The sequence below is a fragment of the Phoxinus phoxinus genome (assembly GCF_949152265.1).
Source record: "Phoxinus phoxinus genome assembly, chromosome: 12".
Taxonomy (NCBI): domain Eukaryota; kingdom Metazoa; phylum Chordata; class Actinopteri; order Cypriniformes; family Leuciscidae; genus Phoxinus; species Phoxinus phoxinus.
In genome coordinates this window covers 2663534-2682683 of record NC_136887.1, presented here as the reverse complement: position 1 = coordinate 2682683, position 19150 = coordinate 2663534, and the positions used below count along the sequence as shown (strand labels likewise).

General features: G+C 39.2%; 1 protein-coding gene across 1 annotated transcript; it reads left to right on the top strand.

Annotated features, from left to right (window-relative positions):
- The first annotated feature begins 647 nt into the window (after nt 1-647).
- On the top strand, nt 648-18773 carry rnf103 (ring finger protein 103). The gene is made up of 4 exons (XM_079631498.1): nt 648-1273; nt 4362-4504; nt 11183-11298; nt 16031-18773. The coding sequence occupies exons 1-4, from the start codon at nt 1048-1050 to the stop codon at nt 17370-17372; spliced, it is 1827 nt and encodes a 608-aa protein (XP_079487624.1). The 5' UTR covers nt 648-1047; the 3' UTR covers nt 17373-18773.
- The last annotated feature ends 377 nt before the right edge of the window (nt 18774-19150 follow it).

Genomic DNA, 19150 nt, shown 5'->3' with positions numbered 1-19150 from the left:
CGAGCGTGTAAACAGATATAACCATCACGGGTACTTGAGCTAAGAATACAGAATACAACCTTTATATGCTGTCTATGGTGAGAACCCGAGGACTTTTATTTTGTTACACGTTTTTATTGACGCTCAAGTCAAGAACACTGTCAATGTAAATGAAACTTTCATGACACAACTTTCACGAATTAAATAAAAAAATAATCAAAATAAAAAAAATACCATGCAATAGTTTACTGAAGGCCTACATGCCATAATTCGTTTTTAATAATTTTTTATTGCAGACCTTATACATGATCAGGGAAATTAAACATGGTTGTTTGTCTTTCAATGAACAACAACAACAACAACAACAACAAAATATCTTGGATTTGCGTACATCAAAATATATAATTACTCTGAAAAGTAAAAGAAAATAAAGATGATAAGAAAAGAAAAGCACAATAATAAGATTAAATAATATCTTTGAATAAGTCGTCATAATGCATCAAACATTTTTCCACTTTCTGAAGTCTAAGGAGAGATGACATAAAAGAGTTACATTCAGCAAGTAAAAGAGGAAAGTGTAAAGGAGACTTCATTTCATTTGTGAGTGAAGCATTTTGCATACAGGATGATAAAGAGATTAATAATAATAACAACAAACATAATTCAATGTAGCGCGTCTTTGCACCGGAAGTGACGTCACACGCGCGTCAGTTTGTTATGCGCACCAGCTGACCGTCAGCCAGAGACTACCTACAGACAGCGCTGCTCACACACACACATTATCATTCTCCGGAATCACGAACTTAATATCGGTACCGTAGTGTGAGGAGTGGATCATGTCGGGACAGTGAGTGTGTGTGAATGAAGACCGCGGTTGGGTCCGTCCGTCGCGCGCAGCACCGAGCCACCAAACGCAGGCCCTGCTCGACTGTTTATATAATTATATTATCAGACGATGGAAGCGATTCGCTGCTTCGGAAGTAGTTTGTCGGATGTCAGTCTCGCTGGAGACGTATAAGTGCGTCGTAATACCGAACTGCCAACGAGCATCTCCCGTCTGCGAGAAACATGTGGTGGAAACTGTTCTTTTTGCTCCTGTATTTCTTCATGTTGTTCATCCTGGCTCGGTTCTTCGAAGCCGTGGTGTGGTACGAGACCGGGATCTTCGCCACACAGCTGGTGGACCCGGTGACGCTGAGCTTCAGGAGGCTGAAGACCATCCTGGAGTGCCGAGGACTGGGTTACTCGGGCCTGGCGGAGAAGAGGGATGTGCGGGAGCTGGTGCAGAACTCGGGTGAGCGAGTGTGTGTGTGTGTGTGTGTGTGTGTGGTGTTCAGTCTCACACAGGGGCGATTCTAGGATTTTCATTTTAACTTTTAAAAAAAGTAACACTTTCTGCTCACTATTACCCAGTTACCCCTTTCAAGTAACTAGTAAAGTAACTCATTACTTTTAAAATTTACAACAAAATATCTGAGTTACTTTTTCAAATAAGTAACGCAAGTTACTTTGTTTTCCCATTTATTGACTGACAGGTCTCCTGTCCTCATGTTGAGACAAATCAAAGTGCAGAGGCGTTGTGTGTGTGTGTGTGTGTGTGTGTGTGTGTGTGTGTGTACATGATGTTTATTGTAGTTCTAGACTAAATGTGAGCATTTACTCCTTTCATTGCACAAAAAAATATTAAATATTCCTCAAAATGAATAAAATCAGTGAAATGCAGAATCAGAATACTATGCAAACCTCCAATAACTAAATATGTTAAATAAAACATAAATTTTTATGCATTTAATCTCACTTTATTGACCAATGTACTTGCTTCTGACCTTCGATGATTCGGTTAAATAAGCAAAAATGACTTCGATAGAAAGGTTTTCTGGTGTGCTTTCCTCTACTGTACACATGTCCTTCAGCCTGAGGATTATTATTTCACTTTTGGTGTGAAAGGGTCTTTACATTTGCCCAAAAAATTTAACTTTTGTGTGATAAAAAAACAAGCCCAGCCCAGGTGGGAAAAAAAAGTAACGCAAAAGTAACGTAACGCATTACTTTTCTAAAAAAGTAACTAAGTAATGCAACTAGTTACTTTTTAAGGGAGTAACGCAATATTGTAATGCATTACTTTTATAAGTAACTTTCCCCAACACTGCTATTACCTAGTTTCATTAACATGCATATGGCAGGGTTTATCATCACTGAGGTCCTGAATGTGAGTTAGGGGGTTTGGGGGGAAATTTTGATTTCCATATATCTACATAATGTGTATTTTAAGATGTTTTGAAGGCCAAAATAAGGCTGATTATTTCTCTCTCCTCATCAGAATCACATTATCTTGTGTGACATTATCTTGCCCTGGCTCTTCCCCTCCTCTTCACTTTTGTCTGTCAGTGAAGAAAGTAAACGTATGGGTGAACTGATAGGTTGATTTTTAGCCTATGGATCATATTCTCAGACGCGTTAATTCGCTGAAAGCGACTAAATAACTATTAAATTCATTCACAATATAGGCTACACATGCATGATTGATCTTATGCCTAATACAGGGCTTTATAATCAAATAGGTCCTACATTTGAGGTTGTTAGAGGGTTAATTTTTTTTATTTCTCTGATATGTGCATTTCAAGATGTTTGAAGGCCAAAAAAACGATAAGAAGAAGCTTTAAAACCATGTTAGCGGGCAGTAGATTATTTGTCTGCTCTCTCCATCACCCTTTCTTATTCTCTCAGTCTCCTCCTCTTGCCCTGTCTCTTCCCCTCCTAAAGCTGAGCTTTTTTAATTTACTGAAGGCTACAAATTGTATTATATTAATTCTCAATATGTACACATTCATTATTAATCTTGTGCCTAACATGGTGAAAACGGCTTTGTTAATGTGTCTTGTCCCCTCACAATGGCCCTCATTTATGAAAAGTGCGTACACCAAATTTCCAGCGTACACCCAAAACCACGGTGACTTTGAGATTTATCAATATGGGCGTTAGCGTACGGCACGCTCGAATCCTACGCCAGCTCAGGAGGTGTACATGTACGCACGGTTTAAGTTAGTGATGAAATGCGCAGAAAAACAATTCCTAACACCACAAAACGCACTGACAAACTAAAGATATGATATATTATGACCCACTGTAAAAGAACAACAACATAGAAATGATAAACTTCAGTGTTTATTTGTGTGAGTTAAGCCCGGCAGGTGCGCACGGACTGGGTTCAGGAATGAAGGGCTTTCAATGACCAAAACGTAATTCAGACTGACAAAATAATAAAAATTACATTCTTCTTCTTTTAAATAATAATAATAATACAAATAATAATAATAACAAAGACATTCTTCTTCTAAATAACAATAAGCGTCATTAATAATCAAAATCATAATACTAATAAGAAGATATTACAAATTGTCATGCAATTATTCACATCATCATCACTTGTACACCCCATCACATGTGACGTCATGCGAAATTCAACGCTAATAGTTTCCAAACACGTGCTGTACAATAATGCATTGTGATAGGTCATTTGCTCAACCAACCAGCGATTTGAACTGGATTTCCACCGGAGAAGTTTCTCCTCTTTGCCGTCTTCCGCGTGTCCATGGCGTAAAATGAGGGCGTGGGGGAGGCGGAGACGTGAATATATAGGGGCGTGTTCATCTAATGACGATCGGTTTCAGCCGCGGCATTTATCAAGAGGCAGGTTTGCGTACACCTGAATTTCAAAGGTACGCACAGCTTCATAAATCAGGCGGTGAGAGGAGTGTAAGCATAATCTTACGCCAACATATACGCCCGTTTCCACGCAAGATTGATAAATGAGGGCCAATGACAGTAAACTAATTATTACATTACATGAGTCACGTTTCTATGGCCTATTTCAGTTCAAAATGGCGAAAATAGACACAAGTTTATTAGGTTGCCTGATTATTTTTGTGATTCGTTTAACATTTATGACCTAAAAACTGTCAAATATGAAATGTTTAGTTTAGCTACTTACATCTTATCCCGCACTGGACCGTAAACTGAAGCTAAAATTCGCTCAGCAGCTTCTGTGAACATAAAGCCCGCCTACTTTGATTGGTCATCTCAAATATTCTGATATTGACGAGCAATGACAGAACACACACACACACACACCCTGTCCTCTTTCTGACGTGCGCTCTTCTCAGCGGCGTTGCGGATTGAAGAGGAAGAACGCCGAATCTGATTATAACAAGACTGGAGCAAACACGAATTTGTAGCCTACACTTAATCACACATTTTTAGGGGGCTAGGCAGAAGTTTAGGGGGGCTGAAGCTCCCCTAAAAAGGGCCCAGTGACGCCTATGGTCTCACACACACATATTCTGTGATGTATGGACTGATTGTAGGATGTTGTGCTCCTGAAGGTGAGCTGATGCAAGGCGAGCTGTACTCGGCCATCAAGAACGAGGAGCAGCAGACCGGACCCGACTCCAGCACGTCCTTCAGCGGAGAGATGCACTTCTATGAGTTAGTGGAGGACACCAAAGACGGGATCTGGCTAGTCCAGGTTAGTGTTTATCTAAACGTGAGGAACGTTCATTCACAGGGACAGCTCACCCACAAATCTGCATTCAGTGTGGGGGAAAGTTACTTTTAAAGGAGAACTCCGGTCAATTTTAACATTGAGCTCAATTTTTTGTAAATTTGGAGTGCTGTCAATACAGAGAACAACGACAAAAATCGGTGTTCCCTACACCGTGTTATCCTCTTTTTAAAATTTGCACCCTATTGACTTGAATGGGGCAAGTTTTAAACCTGCTTTTATTTCTCTTATCATCCTTGATGTGTCATTACAAGTGCCCAGCCATGTTGAGTGATTCCTTCAGAGTGAACACGAGTGAATCTGACTGCAGGAGATGTGAAAGATATTAATAAAAATGATGTTAATTCAACAAGCGCACAGACCTGTATTTACTTCCTGTTTTCGGTCGAAGTCAAAAGTAGTCGATTGTCGAGTTCACGCGCGTGATCATCGGTAACTAAGCAACAGTGGAGACTCAGACTGTCAGCTGTCAGCCGAAGACGGTGCTGTGTGGTGTTTGAGAATATCAGCTCTGATGGATATTTGTAAAAAAAAAATCATCTTGGTTACCTATGATCACACGTGTGAATTCGACAATCGACTACTGTGGACTTCGACCGAAAACAGGAAGTAAATACAGGTCTGTGCGCTTGTTGAATTAACATAATTTTTATTAATATCTTTCACATCTACTGCAGTCAGATTCACCGAATTTGCACTCCAAATTTACTGAAAATTGAGCTCAATGTTAAAATGGACCGGAGTTCTCCTTTAAAAGTGATGCATTATTAGGGTTGGGAACCGTTCACATTTTAACTGGTGCTGATATTTAGTGTACTTTAGGCATGCTTACCTCAATCACTGTAAAGTCGTTTGTAGAAGTGTTATTAGCCGCGTTTCCACTGAAATTACCCGGAACAATTTGTCGCAGGAACTTTTTTTTGCCCCAGACCGGTTGCTTTCTGCGTTTACACCGCGGTCTAAAGTACCGGGGAGATTATAACTGCGCGACGGCTCCTCCCAGTCTGCGACGCACAGTAATCAGTTTTGAGCGCCACATTTATAATAAGTATGGAGGAGATTCAAACTGTGCTGAGGTTGTGTTTGTGATGTATTGCGGACATTGAATGTGAGACGGCTGGGACGAACGCGCAGAAAATTTCCTGTTACACAAATACGCTTAATAAAGCCTGAACCTCGTCGTCGTTCCAGCTGTGTGTTTTTTTTTATTTTTTTTATTAAATTCCATATTTGCAGACAGACTCTTACTGCATGAAGCCACGAACCGCAATAGATTTTTTAAAATGCCGGATAATATAGAATGCTGCGTGGAGTCATCCAATCAAAATGCGGCGTGAACACAACCAATCAGCACGTTCAGCGCACAAGTCCCGCCCCCGAAAGTTCCTGAACTTTAAAAAAGCACTACCTCGCCAGCAGGGACTTTCTGAGGGGGAAATATTTACCCGGAACTTCATTTAGACCCTGATTCCTGCGGTGTAAACACACCGAGTCCCAGCCCACAGTTCCCAGTTCCTGCGGTGTAAACACACCGAGTCCCAGCCCACAGTTCCCAGTTCCTGTGGTGTAAACACACCGAGTCCCAGCCCACAGTTCCCAGTTCCTGCGGTGTAAACACACCGAGTCCCAGCCCACAGTTCCCAGTTCCTGTGGTGTAAACACACCGAGTCCCAGCCCACAGTTCCCAGTTCCTGTGGTGTAAACACACCGAGTACCAGCCCACAGTTCCCAGTTCCTGTGGTGTAAACACACCGAGTCCCAGCCCACAGTTCCCAGTTCCTGTGGTGTAAACACACCGAGTACCAGCCCACAGTTCCCAGTTCCTGGGGAAAGTTCCCGCGGTGGAAACGCGGCTATTGACATTATGCCAGCGCTGCCTAGGGCGCTGCCAATGTTTGTGAAAGAAAAACTACCACTAGAGACGGTGTCTGGTTAGTATTGATCTGCAGAATCCCTGACAATATTAAAAGACATCTGAAAACTCCTTATGTGACTGAAATTAAAATAAAAAAACTCTACTTGTAAGTCATTACAAACATCATAGTGAGTGATGTTAGTAGGTGTACGTATATCCCAGCCCTTTCCCGTGAGCACTTAACCTCTTAAAAAATGATAAAAATAATAATAATAGTTCTTTAGCCCTCCCTCGTCTGGCTTACTCAAAGCAATGCCTGGACTCTGTATTGTGAGCACTTCTTGTGGTGTTTTTGCCTCTTCACGATGACTTGCTTGCTTTATTCCTCATTTGTAAGTCGCTTTGGACAGAGGCGTCTGCTAAATGTAAATCTAAACGTGAGAAACTAACATTTACAGGGACAGCTCACCCACAAATCTGCATTCAGTGTCGGAGAAAGTTACTTTTAAAAGTGATGCATTACAGTAATGCGTTACGGTACTTTTGCGTTACTTTTCCTCACCTGGACTGGGCTTGCCTGTTTAACTCTCTCCCCGGCATTGACAGAGTTTCCCAGCAAACCCTTTAAATTGTCAATTGAAAATACGGCCAATGGAAATTTTGCAAAAACATATAGTTCACAAAAGTTTTTACGCTCGCATGAGGCGTTTTTTCAGGCAATCTGAAAAGGAATATTTTGCAAAACAGTTTTCCTCGTTTACTGGTCACTGGTGTAGCCGCCTACGTAGAAGTTGATCATTCTTTAAAGTCGGTGCGGTGTGTTTGGACTGAAACGAGAGAGATTTCTTTATTAACCTGTTAGCCTTCAGCGCCACTTTTGAAAAATCCCCAGAAATTGCATACCCAACCTAAAACAGATACAGTTCCTGGACACTTTTTACTAAAAGCCCAAGTATGTTCTCATTTGAAAGCTGACACCTGGCACTTTATTGGAAATGTAGAATGAATTATTGTCATAATGAAAAAAAAATTATGAATAGCTTCAAAGTTGTGTAAGTTATTAGAAATTTATTTTTATGAAACATCTTCATGAAAATTAAATTGAAGTTGGCCCGTCAGCACTCTAGAAATGCACTCCAGCTAAAGACACATGTCTGACCATGTTATATTTAAAATTTGAAGGTGATAAGTCTAAAACTCTGTATTTTGTTAAATGTTTTTCAAGATCATCTCAAATGACTTTGTTGAATTGACTCTAAAATGCAAACTTGTGTTTATTGTCATCTATTAGCATCTATTCAGTGTCTATTGTCTCTATTGTTTTGTGGTGCAAACGAGACCCATTCAGTGACAGTCTCTCTCCTGCTCACATTCACACCTCTCCAGCCTGCTTATGGCCATAAATATCTCTGGCTAATCACGGTTTTTCACCCCCTAATTTCTTTCATAATCCTCACTTCACATTTGAAACTGTATCAAAAGCCTTTCTTAAATAAAGAAATATTTCAGTAAGCATTCCGATTTAGAAAAAAATCATAAAAAATAACAGCTAGATGGCAGGTGCAACTAGAGAGCTAGCTAGCATGTTAGCTTAGCACACCATCAATACACGACAATTTATGAGATTAAAACCATGTTTGTGCTCCAAACTTACTTTATAGCGCAAGTCGAGTGTTTTAAATAATCTTCTATGAGCTTATTTGGCTTCAGAAAAGAAAATCAGACAAATAAATGAGTTTATGGTATTCTGCACGCCAATAAATCTATATTGATTAGCATTACATTATAAATATAATCTATTATTATAAAAATACCTGACATGGCTCGAAGAACACAGGTAAATCAAATATCATTGCAATCATGTTTATTGTCTTCAAAACATCTTTATCTGCATGTTACAACGATCTCTGAAAGCTAGCTGTGTTTATGTAAGTGACGTCCTGGAAGGTCACATGGTAGGGCTCTTCTTCATGTGCAGTGCATCCGTATATGGATTATTCTGTGTATCTCTGGCGCCCTCAGTCTGCTGTATGGATTGAAAACACAGTACATCAGAGTATCCAGCGCGCATATGATTACATGGACGCATTTTGATATAAATTCAATAAATATTATTCCTGTCTATAGAAATCTGATGTAAACCTATGAGAATCTATCAATATTTCTCAAAATCTGCACATTTTTGAGCCAAAAGCCCTGAGGAACGTTGTTTTGTCACGCGTTCTCATGACAACACGGAGTTTTTTTATGAATGGACGCGGCTGAAGCTCATAATTCATATTAAAGGTATCGACTCATTTTTTCAATACATAAATCCTGACACAAATTAAGACATAACTGTCACTATAAGTTTCTCAGAATACAATAGTGGTCAAATACTGAAACGTGAGACTTATATCTTTTTAATGATGTATAGTTTGTCAAGGTAATAACATTAAATCTGATAGTAACTTTGAACTATATAAAAAAAAAACGCTTCAGTGCGTCCTCGCTCTGGTGAAGGCTAACAGGTTTTAAGGCGAGACACTACAGGTGAATAGGGTACAATTTAAAAATAATAGATCTATTATTAATAATATTTAATATTATTAATAACAATAATTTAATATTATTGCATTAATAATATATCTATATCACCATGACACTTCCTCAGTTGATTACTTACACAAGTATATAACAAAAATGTATTACAAGTTTTTGAAATTTGTATGTTTAATTATGCAAATTAGGCATTATCTCATTAAATATGCGCAATTTTGCATATATTTTCACGGGATAGATCTGAACATGAATTTAAGATAAAGCCAGGTGCAAAATTCTTTTTTCATTTTGATTACACACAAGATGAAGAAAGATGTTCAGAGGGATTTCAGGATATATGCTTTCATTACATAGGAAATCTAAATATACTGTCCATAGCCTTAAAAAATCGATTTTCGCCATATTTTTATTATTAAAATGTGACATAAATCAGGCCAGGAATGATTTATTAACACATCCTTCTGAACATATCTTCAGAATACTGCTAAGTGTATAACTGGAGAGTTTGGTGTACATCGGCTGAGATGTGTCACTGGAGGATGACAAAAAACTAATTTTGAGAAAAAGGCATTTAAAGATTTGTAATGTAAAAATTCATACTTTTTTAGTGGAAACAACTATTTCCTGACACTATCTCATCAAATCATTAGCAACAACAATACACACCACCTAAATCACATCAAAACTTATAAACACAGCATTTATGGCCTTCAACTGAGCAGAAAAACAGTCAAACACACACATCTGAATGTCAGAGCGCGTCACGTGATGCATCTGAACCAATCACGGCGTCAGAAATTGACATCAGCCAATGAGATTTCACTTTTAGAGTTAAATGCCCATTGTACTTTCACGATTGGTTGCTGATAAAAAGGAAATGACCATATTTGGATCCGACAGCATTGTACAGGAGAGAGAGCGCTTTCTAACGGTGTGTGTGATGATAGGGAGCAGAGAGAGAGATGTTGATTTATAACGCCAACTTTTGTTGAATTTATGAGAAATCTACAGACGCAAAATAGACAAAGTTAGTAAAATAAAGACCTAAATGTGTATTTTGGACTTTTTTTCACCACAAGTCTGAAAGAAGACATGTTATTGAAGACAAATATCCCCAAATCTCAAAATTGACCAGTGAAAAAAACCCGATGTTTTTGCCTGCCGTGTCTCGCCTTAAACTCGTAAAACACAAAGGAATTACGGGAATACTGGATCCTAAACAACAAAGAAACGCCACAGTTTATCAAGAGCTTGAAGCAGAACTGAGGGAGAAACTCCTCATATGAGCCGCTATATAGACGGTATATACGTAAACCTACTAGCATCCGTCGCCATGATGTTTGGAATTATTTATCACGAGAGGAAAAAATTTAGTTTTAGTCGCATTACATCGGTTAATGGAAACACTGTCATTTCGCAATAGTTTTTTATCGATATTTAGAAAATATCGCAAAAGTATGGTGGTATTAGTATATCATACTGGATCACCAAAGGTCAGCAGCAAAGTGAGAGGAGTATGCTCACATTAGTCTAGAACTAAAATCCCCATCATGTGTACACACACACACACACACACACACACACACACACACACACACACACACAGTGACCTGCATTACTTAGTAGACTAGTTTCTTAGAAAAGTAGTCTGATTACACATTTTTTCCATACAAATAGCTTATAGTAATATCCACACGGACACACACATTTTTAAAATCAGCCTTTATGGCGCATGCAGCTCTTACCCGCTGTTATGATTATGTCACTGCTGTGCGGAACGACGTCGTTTACATATTTAGGACATTGTCTATTGTTTAAAGGTGGTTCAGAAACTGAAACCTCAGCCTACTCGTTTCCCTGAAGTATAGCGTCTCTATCCTGTGCTCACGCTACGCTAGTGTACGGGTCGAAGCTAACAAGCGTTAGCAGTTTCTGCTGTATAATGAGCCGTGTCCTGACTGTGTCATTGCAGATACTGGGGAAACTGGAAAAATGAGAATATTGTGAAAAGGTTTTCATAATCTGTCAGCCATAATCATCAAAATTATAACAAATAAAGAATTACTGAAATAAATGAACTTTTGCATGATATTCAAATTTTTCGAGTTTCACCGGTACATAGACATGAATGTTACTTCTGGAGATATGTATTTGTTTATATAAACATATACAATTGAAATCGAATGCATGTTGTGTGTGTGCAGTGTGTATATGTAGTGTATATCAGATAATTGTCCTGTCCTCAGGTGATCGCGCAGGACAGAAACCCGCTGCTGAGCACGGCTAACTGGGGCAAGATGGTGCAGAAAGTCTCCCAGTTTGGGATCCGCACTGGGACGTTCAACTGCTCGAGCGACACCAGGTGAGAGAGGTCATCCGCTCGTCCTCTAGCGTGCGCTCACATTCAGCCGATCCCCCGAGCGTGTCATGTGACATATCTGACGTGCGGGAGTGGAGTTAACATCCCACCCAATCAGGCCTTTCATATTTATATATATATATGTACAGGTGACACTCGAAAAATTGTAATATGGTGCAAAAGTTCATTTATTTCAGTAATTCAACTTAAAAGGTGAAACTAATATATTATATAGACTCATATATATATATATATATATATATATTTATTTCAAGCCTTTATTTGTTATAATTGTGATGATTATGGCTGACAGCTTATGAAAACCCCAAATTCAAAATGAGAATATTGTTAAAAGGTTTTCATAATCATTACAATTAGAACAAATAAAGGCTTGAAATATATATATATATATATATATATATATATATATATATATATATATATATATATATATATATATATATATATATATATATATATAGGAGTCTATATAATATATTAGTTTCACCTTCTAAGTTGAATTACTGAAATAAATGAACTTTTGCACCATATTCAAATTTTTCGATATAAAAATAATTATGTTCTATATAAATACCATTATCATTTGTAAGAACTTTGCATATTTAATCTTATCACCACATCAGACACGCATTTATATTCCTGCATTTTTTTATTTATATTTTTTTATATTAGGGCTATACAACAATTAATTAATTGCATCCAAAATAAAAGTCTGTTTACGTAATATGTGTGTGTGTGTTCTGTGTATAATTATTTTGTATTTATAAATACACACACACACACACACACACACGTATATATTTTAGAAATATTTGCATTTATATACTGTATGTATATGTTTATACATAATTTGTATTATATATAAATATTTTATATACGGTAGTAATAACACATTTTTCTTAAATATATACATGCATGTTTGTGTATTTATATAAAATAATTATACACAGTACACACACACATATATTACCGTATGCAAACAGACTTTTATTTTGGATGCAATTAATTAATAGTTGCACAGCCAAATATATATATATGTAAGGAATAATTGACCGGTCACATGATCATATGTCTTAGTCCGGTGTCAAAATTAACTTTTCAGTTTTTGTCATATTTAGTCAACCTTGTCCAGTTTATGTTTTGTTAAGTTTTAGTCGATATCGCCCGGTTCCACAGAGAAGGCTTGATCTAGTGTCTGACTAATGCATGTTTGAGATGTTTTAACTGAAAGCATGTCTTAAAATATGTGACACAAAACCAGTCACATGGGTCAATTTTTTGAAATTGAGATTTATACATAATCGGAAAGCTGAATAAATAATCTCTCCATTGATGTGTGGTGTGTTAGGATAGGACAATATTTGGTCGAGACACAACTATTGAAAATCTGGAATCTGAGGAGCAAAAAAATGTAAACATTGAGAAAATCTCCTTTAAAGTTGTGCATTTATGTTCACGATTGTGCTGCACTCACTCACAAAAATACATGTTTTATATATTTACTAGGGCTGTAACGATTTACGATATTAAACCGAAATCGCGACACTCAGATCCACGAACCTGTGTCGCGGTGTGAGAAGGCAGATCGCGATCGACACACCCCTTCCCAGACTTATCTTTCTCGTCCAGAATAGATCCTAGGGCTGTGACGGGGTCTTTTACATATTAGGTATGGGAATTTCAAGCAAAAATAATATTCGAAGATCGCTGGGTATCATTTGATTATTATAAAAAAAATCGCACCTCTCCCCCACACGCACGCACGCGCGCACGCACGCACGCACGCACGCACACACACACACAAGCAAACACACACACAAGCAAACACAAGCAAACACACACACAAGCAAACACCAGAGCAAGTGAGCAAAGCGCGCAGTGTGTGTGTGTGTGTGTGTGTGTGTGTGTGTGTGGCACCGGCGCGCGCGTGAACTGGAGCTCACCTCATAAATTAATCGAAACTTATATAGAAAGCTTGAAATACTTTTACTTGATTTAACGTTAATTTAAAACATAAAGAAATGGCTGCTTAGGCTAATTCGTAGGAAGTGTGCATTTCTCTATAGGCGCGTTCACTTTGTGGCAAGCGTTATTCCTGCGCTTGAGATGCGGGGTCGGAATAGGCAATATATTATTTGTGGTTTACAGCACAGACAGTAAGCCTCGGTTACCTCAGAAGAATTTTTAACATGCTCGAATCATCTCCACAATGGAGTATAGTTCTGTTTGTTTTTCAAAAGTATTTTGTTACAAGAAAACAGAGTTATAGCTTTAGCTATTTATTTATTTATTTGGCTTTTAAAATCCTCCCTCCTCGCAAGAATCGCGGTTTGTATCGAATCGTGGGTCAGAAATCGGGATACGAACCGAATCGTGGGTTTGCTGTATCGTTACAGCCCTAATATTTACGGTAGGACATTTACTAAATATCTTCATGGAACATGTCCAGCGTCACGTGTGTCTGGACATTATTTTGTCTCAAGAATGTCAAGATGCACACCAGTGATGTTTTTTTTTCTAAGGTATGTTTATAAAAGCAACTTAAATCCCCTAAACTAAGGCCTAATCCTGTCTCAATTATTATTATTATTATTATTATTAATCTAAGCCCTGTCTGTGAAACCACACCTAAGTGTCTGGGTATTTTAGTCTAGACTGTTTAAGACACATTTTCATCATGCTGTATAATGTTTAAACTGATAATAATGATTATTGTGCTCGAAATTATAATCGCAATGATTGTTGTCATTAGCGAAATTAATTTTTACGTCACTTGCAGCAATAAGCACAATTCGAGAGAATGTCATGGTTTATTTTACTATGATTTATTACAAGCTATAAATGAACTCTCTCTGCATTATGAAAACTGGTAAAACTTCTCTAAGAAATAAAAAAAAAGTGACGTTCTTAATAGTAATTACGACAATTCCAAATTTCTTTAATGTTTTTCTATTAAAAAAACAGCAAATTCAGCAACCACAGTCACACACACAATACAGTGGAGAGATTCATGTGTGCGTTTATTGCAGTTTAATCACTGAGAAGGTTTATTCGCACGAACATAAGCACATTTCTTCAAAGTAAAACGCCGGGTAGAAAATGCACAGAAAAGCTCTGAGATCTGGCAACCGCACACATGAACGCTCGAGGCTTGTACCGCGCGCGGTCTGAGATAGTCTGGCCTTCTTACACAAGTAAAGAAAGGGACTTTGGTCAAGTGTTTATTTTTAATTACATTTTAATCTCTTAGTCTTTTTTCGTCAACATGTTGATATAGTAATGGTGTAATGACCGTGGGCGTCTCTTAGTCACGGCACAGGAATTTCCCTCATAGTTTTTATTCAAATTAGACTTTCTTCCTTCATTCTCATTCAGGACATATTTTTACTGTAAGCCACACAAGAAATATGTGAATTATTTAAAATATGTGAATTATTTAACCCTTATGGTGCTCTTCGCGTGTCGGTCACAGATGACAGAAATATATTTTTTTATTTCAATTAAAGGTAGGGTAGGTCAGAATTGTCTAAAAAAACTTTTATTCAAATTTGTTTAAACTGTCTTTATATACCAATACATAATTAAAATGCAAGTACTCTGAAATAGAGAGTATAAAAAACTGAGTGACTCTAGTGTATTTAATCTTCAATAAACACAGCTCATTAATTCCATTCACTCCCACCTAAACACGGGAGCGCGACTGCGGCAGAGCCAGTAATAGCGGCGGTAGTCATGGCGACGGAGAGTGACAGTCGCGCAAGCCAATCACTTGTTTCGTCCCGGTAGGAATTAATGAGCTGTGTTTTTTGAAGATTAAATACACTATAGTCACTCAATTTTTATACTCTCTTTTTCAAAGTACTCACATTTTAATTATGTATTGGTATATAAAGACAGTTTAAGACAATTTGAAAAAAAGTTCTTTAGACAATTCTTACCTACACAACCTTTAAATTAATGTACTGTATTTTAGTTTGATAATGTTTTTATTTTGTATTTTTAGGGTGCTAAGTTATATTTACGCTGTATTTATAATCCCCTTATTCACTTTTTGAGTCCTGAAAATTTTATTTCCAAGTTAAACTGTCATAAATCTTGAATTGTTTATTAAAGCAACAGACTTAAGTTTGATCTATTTTTCAAACATGGCAGATTATTGCTGAAGTGAAAAAAGTTTTAAAAACTGAACTTAAAAAAAGTTACTGAATTTTAAGTTTATTGTTATGAAAAATGCAATTTTTATATGAAATTATATATTTTCAAAAACATGTTTTACTGTAAAACTGAGGGGAAATGAAAGCCATAAATGTAATCGAGTCGTGTTGCAGAAGTGCGGCTGATATGCGAGTAGATGATCTTTCAGTGAGAGTGTGTTCGGCTGCAGTACCAAACGCTTCCACTAGAGGAACTTCCTCTCGTTCATTTACAATGCGCTCGTTTCTGACCGCGAGCAGCACAAGTGTGTGTGTGTGTGTGTGTTACTGTCAGGACCAGTTCACCTCCTCCAGTCACGGCCATCATTTATTTCTGTGTTCACACGGCAAGTGCCAAAACCTTTACCAAGATCCGTACCATTCCCATGAAGAATAAAAAAACTTTTTTTTTCTTTTTTTTTTTCTTTCTTTTTTTTTTTACACAAGAGCACCAGATTCAGAAATCCAAAATATGTTGCCATTATCAGAAAAAGATGCATTGAATGTTTCCCTGTTGTCAGGTACTGCCACAAGCGCGGCTGGATGAAGTCCACCCTCATCATGTCGGTCCCGCAGACCTACGCCTCCAAAGGGAAGGTGATGCTGAAGGAGTACGACGGCAGGCGCATCGAGACCGAGCACATCTTCAAGTGGATGACGGCGCACGTGGCCTCGCGCATCAAGACCGTCCGCGGCTCCCAGCGCTTGCGGGACGACTGGTACCAGATGGAGAAGCAGCCGGTCAAGATGTTCCTGTTCGCCAGACTCCTCCAACCGCCCGCGTTCTTCTCCGCGCTCAGCATCAAGTTCACCGGCCGGATCGAGTTCATCTTCGTGGACGTGCGCGACTGGGAGAACACTAGCGTTCTGGAGGAGATCGGCGTCCGGCACACGCCCTCGTACATCCTCAAAACCCCCGAGGGCATTTACCGATACGGGAACAGCACCGGGGAGTTCATCTCCCTACACGCCATGGACTCGTTCCTGCGCTCCGTGCAGCCGGAAGTCAACGACTTATTCATTTTAAGCTTAGTCATGGTTAACCTAATGGCTTGGATGGATCTGTTCATAACGCAAGGAGCCACTATTAAACGCTTCGTGGTTTTGATTAGCACGCTAGGCACTTATAACTCGCTGCTCATCATCTCGTGGCTGCCGATCCTCGGGTTTCTCCAACTCCCGTACTTGGATAGCTTTTACGAGTACAGCTTGAAACTCTTGCGCTACGCAGACACCACGACCATCGCCTCGTGGGTCCGGTCCGACTGGACCTTCTACTCCTCCCACCCGGCTCTGTTCCTCAGCACTTATCTCGCGCACGGGCTTCTCATCGACTACTTCGAGAAGAAGAGAAGATGCAGCAACGAAGACCAAAACGCCAACAACCTGGAGTGGCTGTCGAGTCTGTGGGATTGGTACACCAGCTACCTGGTGCATCCCATCGCCTCGTTCCAGAACTTTGAGTCCGACTGGGACGACGACCCTAACTTCCTTTTGGAAAGGTTGGCATTCCCCGATCTCTGGCTTCACCCGCTGGTTCCGACAGATTACATCAAGAACCTGCCAACCTGGAAGTTCAGACTGAGTCCCGGCCCGAACGCTGACCCGGAGGCGCGTGACCCGGACCCGGACTGGTCCGGCTGGCCGTGTGGGATGCTCCACTGCAGCGAGTGTGTGGTGTGTCTGGAGAACTTTGACACGGATTGCCTGGTCATGGGTCTGCCGTGTGGTCATGTGTTCCACCAGCAGTGCATTGTGGTCTGGCTGGCCGGTGGGCGGCACTGTTGCCCCGTGTGCCGGTGGCCCTCGAACAAGAAGCGACCCGCGAGACCGCGCGCAACCGAACCGCTGGATCCCGAATAGCCCTCAATCGTTTACGTCTCTCTTCCTGCTGGTGTTGTCAAGAGGACCGACTTCGGTACCAAATCGGTGCTGAAATTTTTAAAATGTGACGCGTTGAGCGGAATCGTAAACTCCTCTGATTGGCCGGTGTGTTCATGAGCTCATCAGATATGTCTGTGATTGGCTACAATGACCAGCGCACCGGCGCGTTTGAGTGTTTTGAAAGCACTAGCAGGACGTGTGTGTGTGTGTGTGTGTGTGTTTTGAAAGCACTAGCAGGACCCGTGTGTGTGTGTGTGTGTGTGTGTGTGTGTGTGTGTGTGTGTTTTGAAAGCACTAGCAGGACCCGTGTGTGTGTGTGTGTGTGTGTGTGTGTTTTGAAAGCACTAGCAGGACCCGTGTGTGTGTGTGTGTGTTTTGAAAGCACTAGCAGGACCCGTGTGTGCGTGTGTGTGTGCGTGCGCGTGCGCGTGTGCGTGTGTGTGTGTGTGTGTGTGTGTGTGAGAGCGCTCGCTGAAGAGCCTCATTGATGTATATTTACATGTTTTTGAAGCGCTGATCATTGTAGCCAATCACAGACATATCTGATGAGCGCGTGAACACATCGGCCAATCAGAGGAGTTTACGAGTCCGCTCAACGCGTCACATTTTTTCAATTTCAGAACTTGGTACCGAAGTCGGTCCTTTTGCCAACACTATTTCCTGCACTTATTTAAAAAAACGAAGAAACAAACAAATGACTTGATGTGTTTAGTCTTTAGATGCATAACATTGGCTCCTGGGGTTTGTGGGTGGTTTTAACTTTGCACAGTGTTTAATTGAAAAACGCATACTTCCCAATATTTTTTTTTTTTTTTTTTTTTTTAAGGGAAAAACTTGATTTGGGTCAAACGCCTTGTGCTTAGAAAAAGAAAAGAAAAGATTTTAAAAGCTAAAAATGATTAAAATACTGAATGGTTTTTGTTGTAGCACTCATCATGAGTCCCAGTGAGACGCATCCATGTGCTCCTGTACCTGAGAATCACATCGTGTGTTCAGTGTGTCTCCAAAATGTGGTCGAGTCCCCTCACTAAACCATGGGGGAGATGCGAGTCTTTATAAAGGTTTAACACTCGGGGCATGTGCGTATGATGTTCTGTTTTCTGAAAAAAAGTGATCGCTTTACATAACTTGAATTAAACTGCCCTGTGCACAATTAAAACATGGCTTTCGACATGCAGATCTTCATGGCTCCATTGGCATTTTATGTTATTGTCTTGTTGGAGCATGTTAGTTTTTTATTATTTTCCGGCATTAACACTAACACAGACTTGACCCCTTTGACTTCTGCTGTTCGTCAGAGTCTGAAAGTGATCTGGGAACCTATACCTGTACTGATGTTCAACTCAATAAAGTCCCGTTTCTCACCGGTGTTACAATGTGGATCCGCTCAGTTTTGTCAAATCACAACCATTTTAGTTGAATATACATCCCATATACATCAATGGGAAATATGAATTAACACACATTATTATTATTGCAGAAATTGTAATTTACATGCAGGAAACTTCAATAATTCACCATGGTAGCACCCAAAATATATATATTTACAGTTATTAATGATGTTTGTTACGGTTTATTGAGGTGCTATTAATTTTTATATTAATATATATTTTTCATATTACAGTACTAATGAGAATGAGCAGCATTTTGCATTGTTGTTATGATAATTTAGGGTTTAATTGTGCTACAAACAACATCGCAATGCAAAATTGCAAATTAATAAAAATAAAAATTTTCCCGGACTTTATGCTAGATAT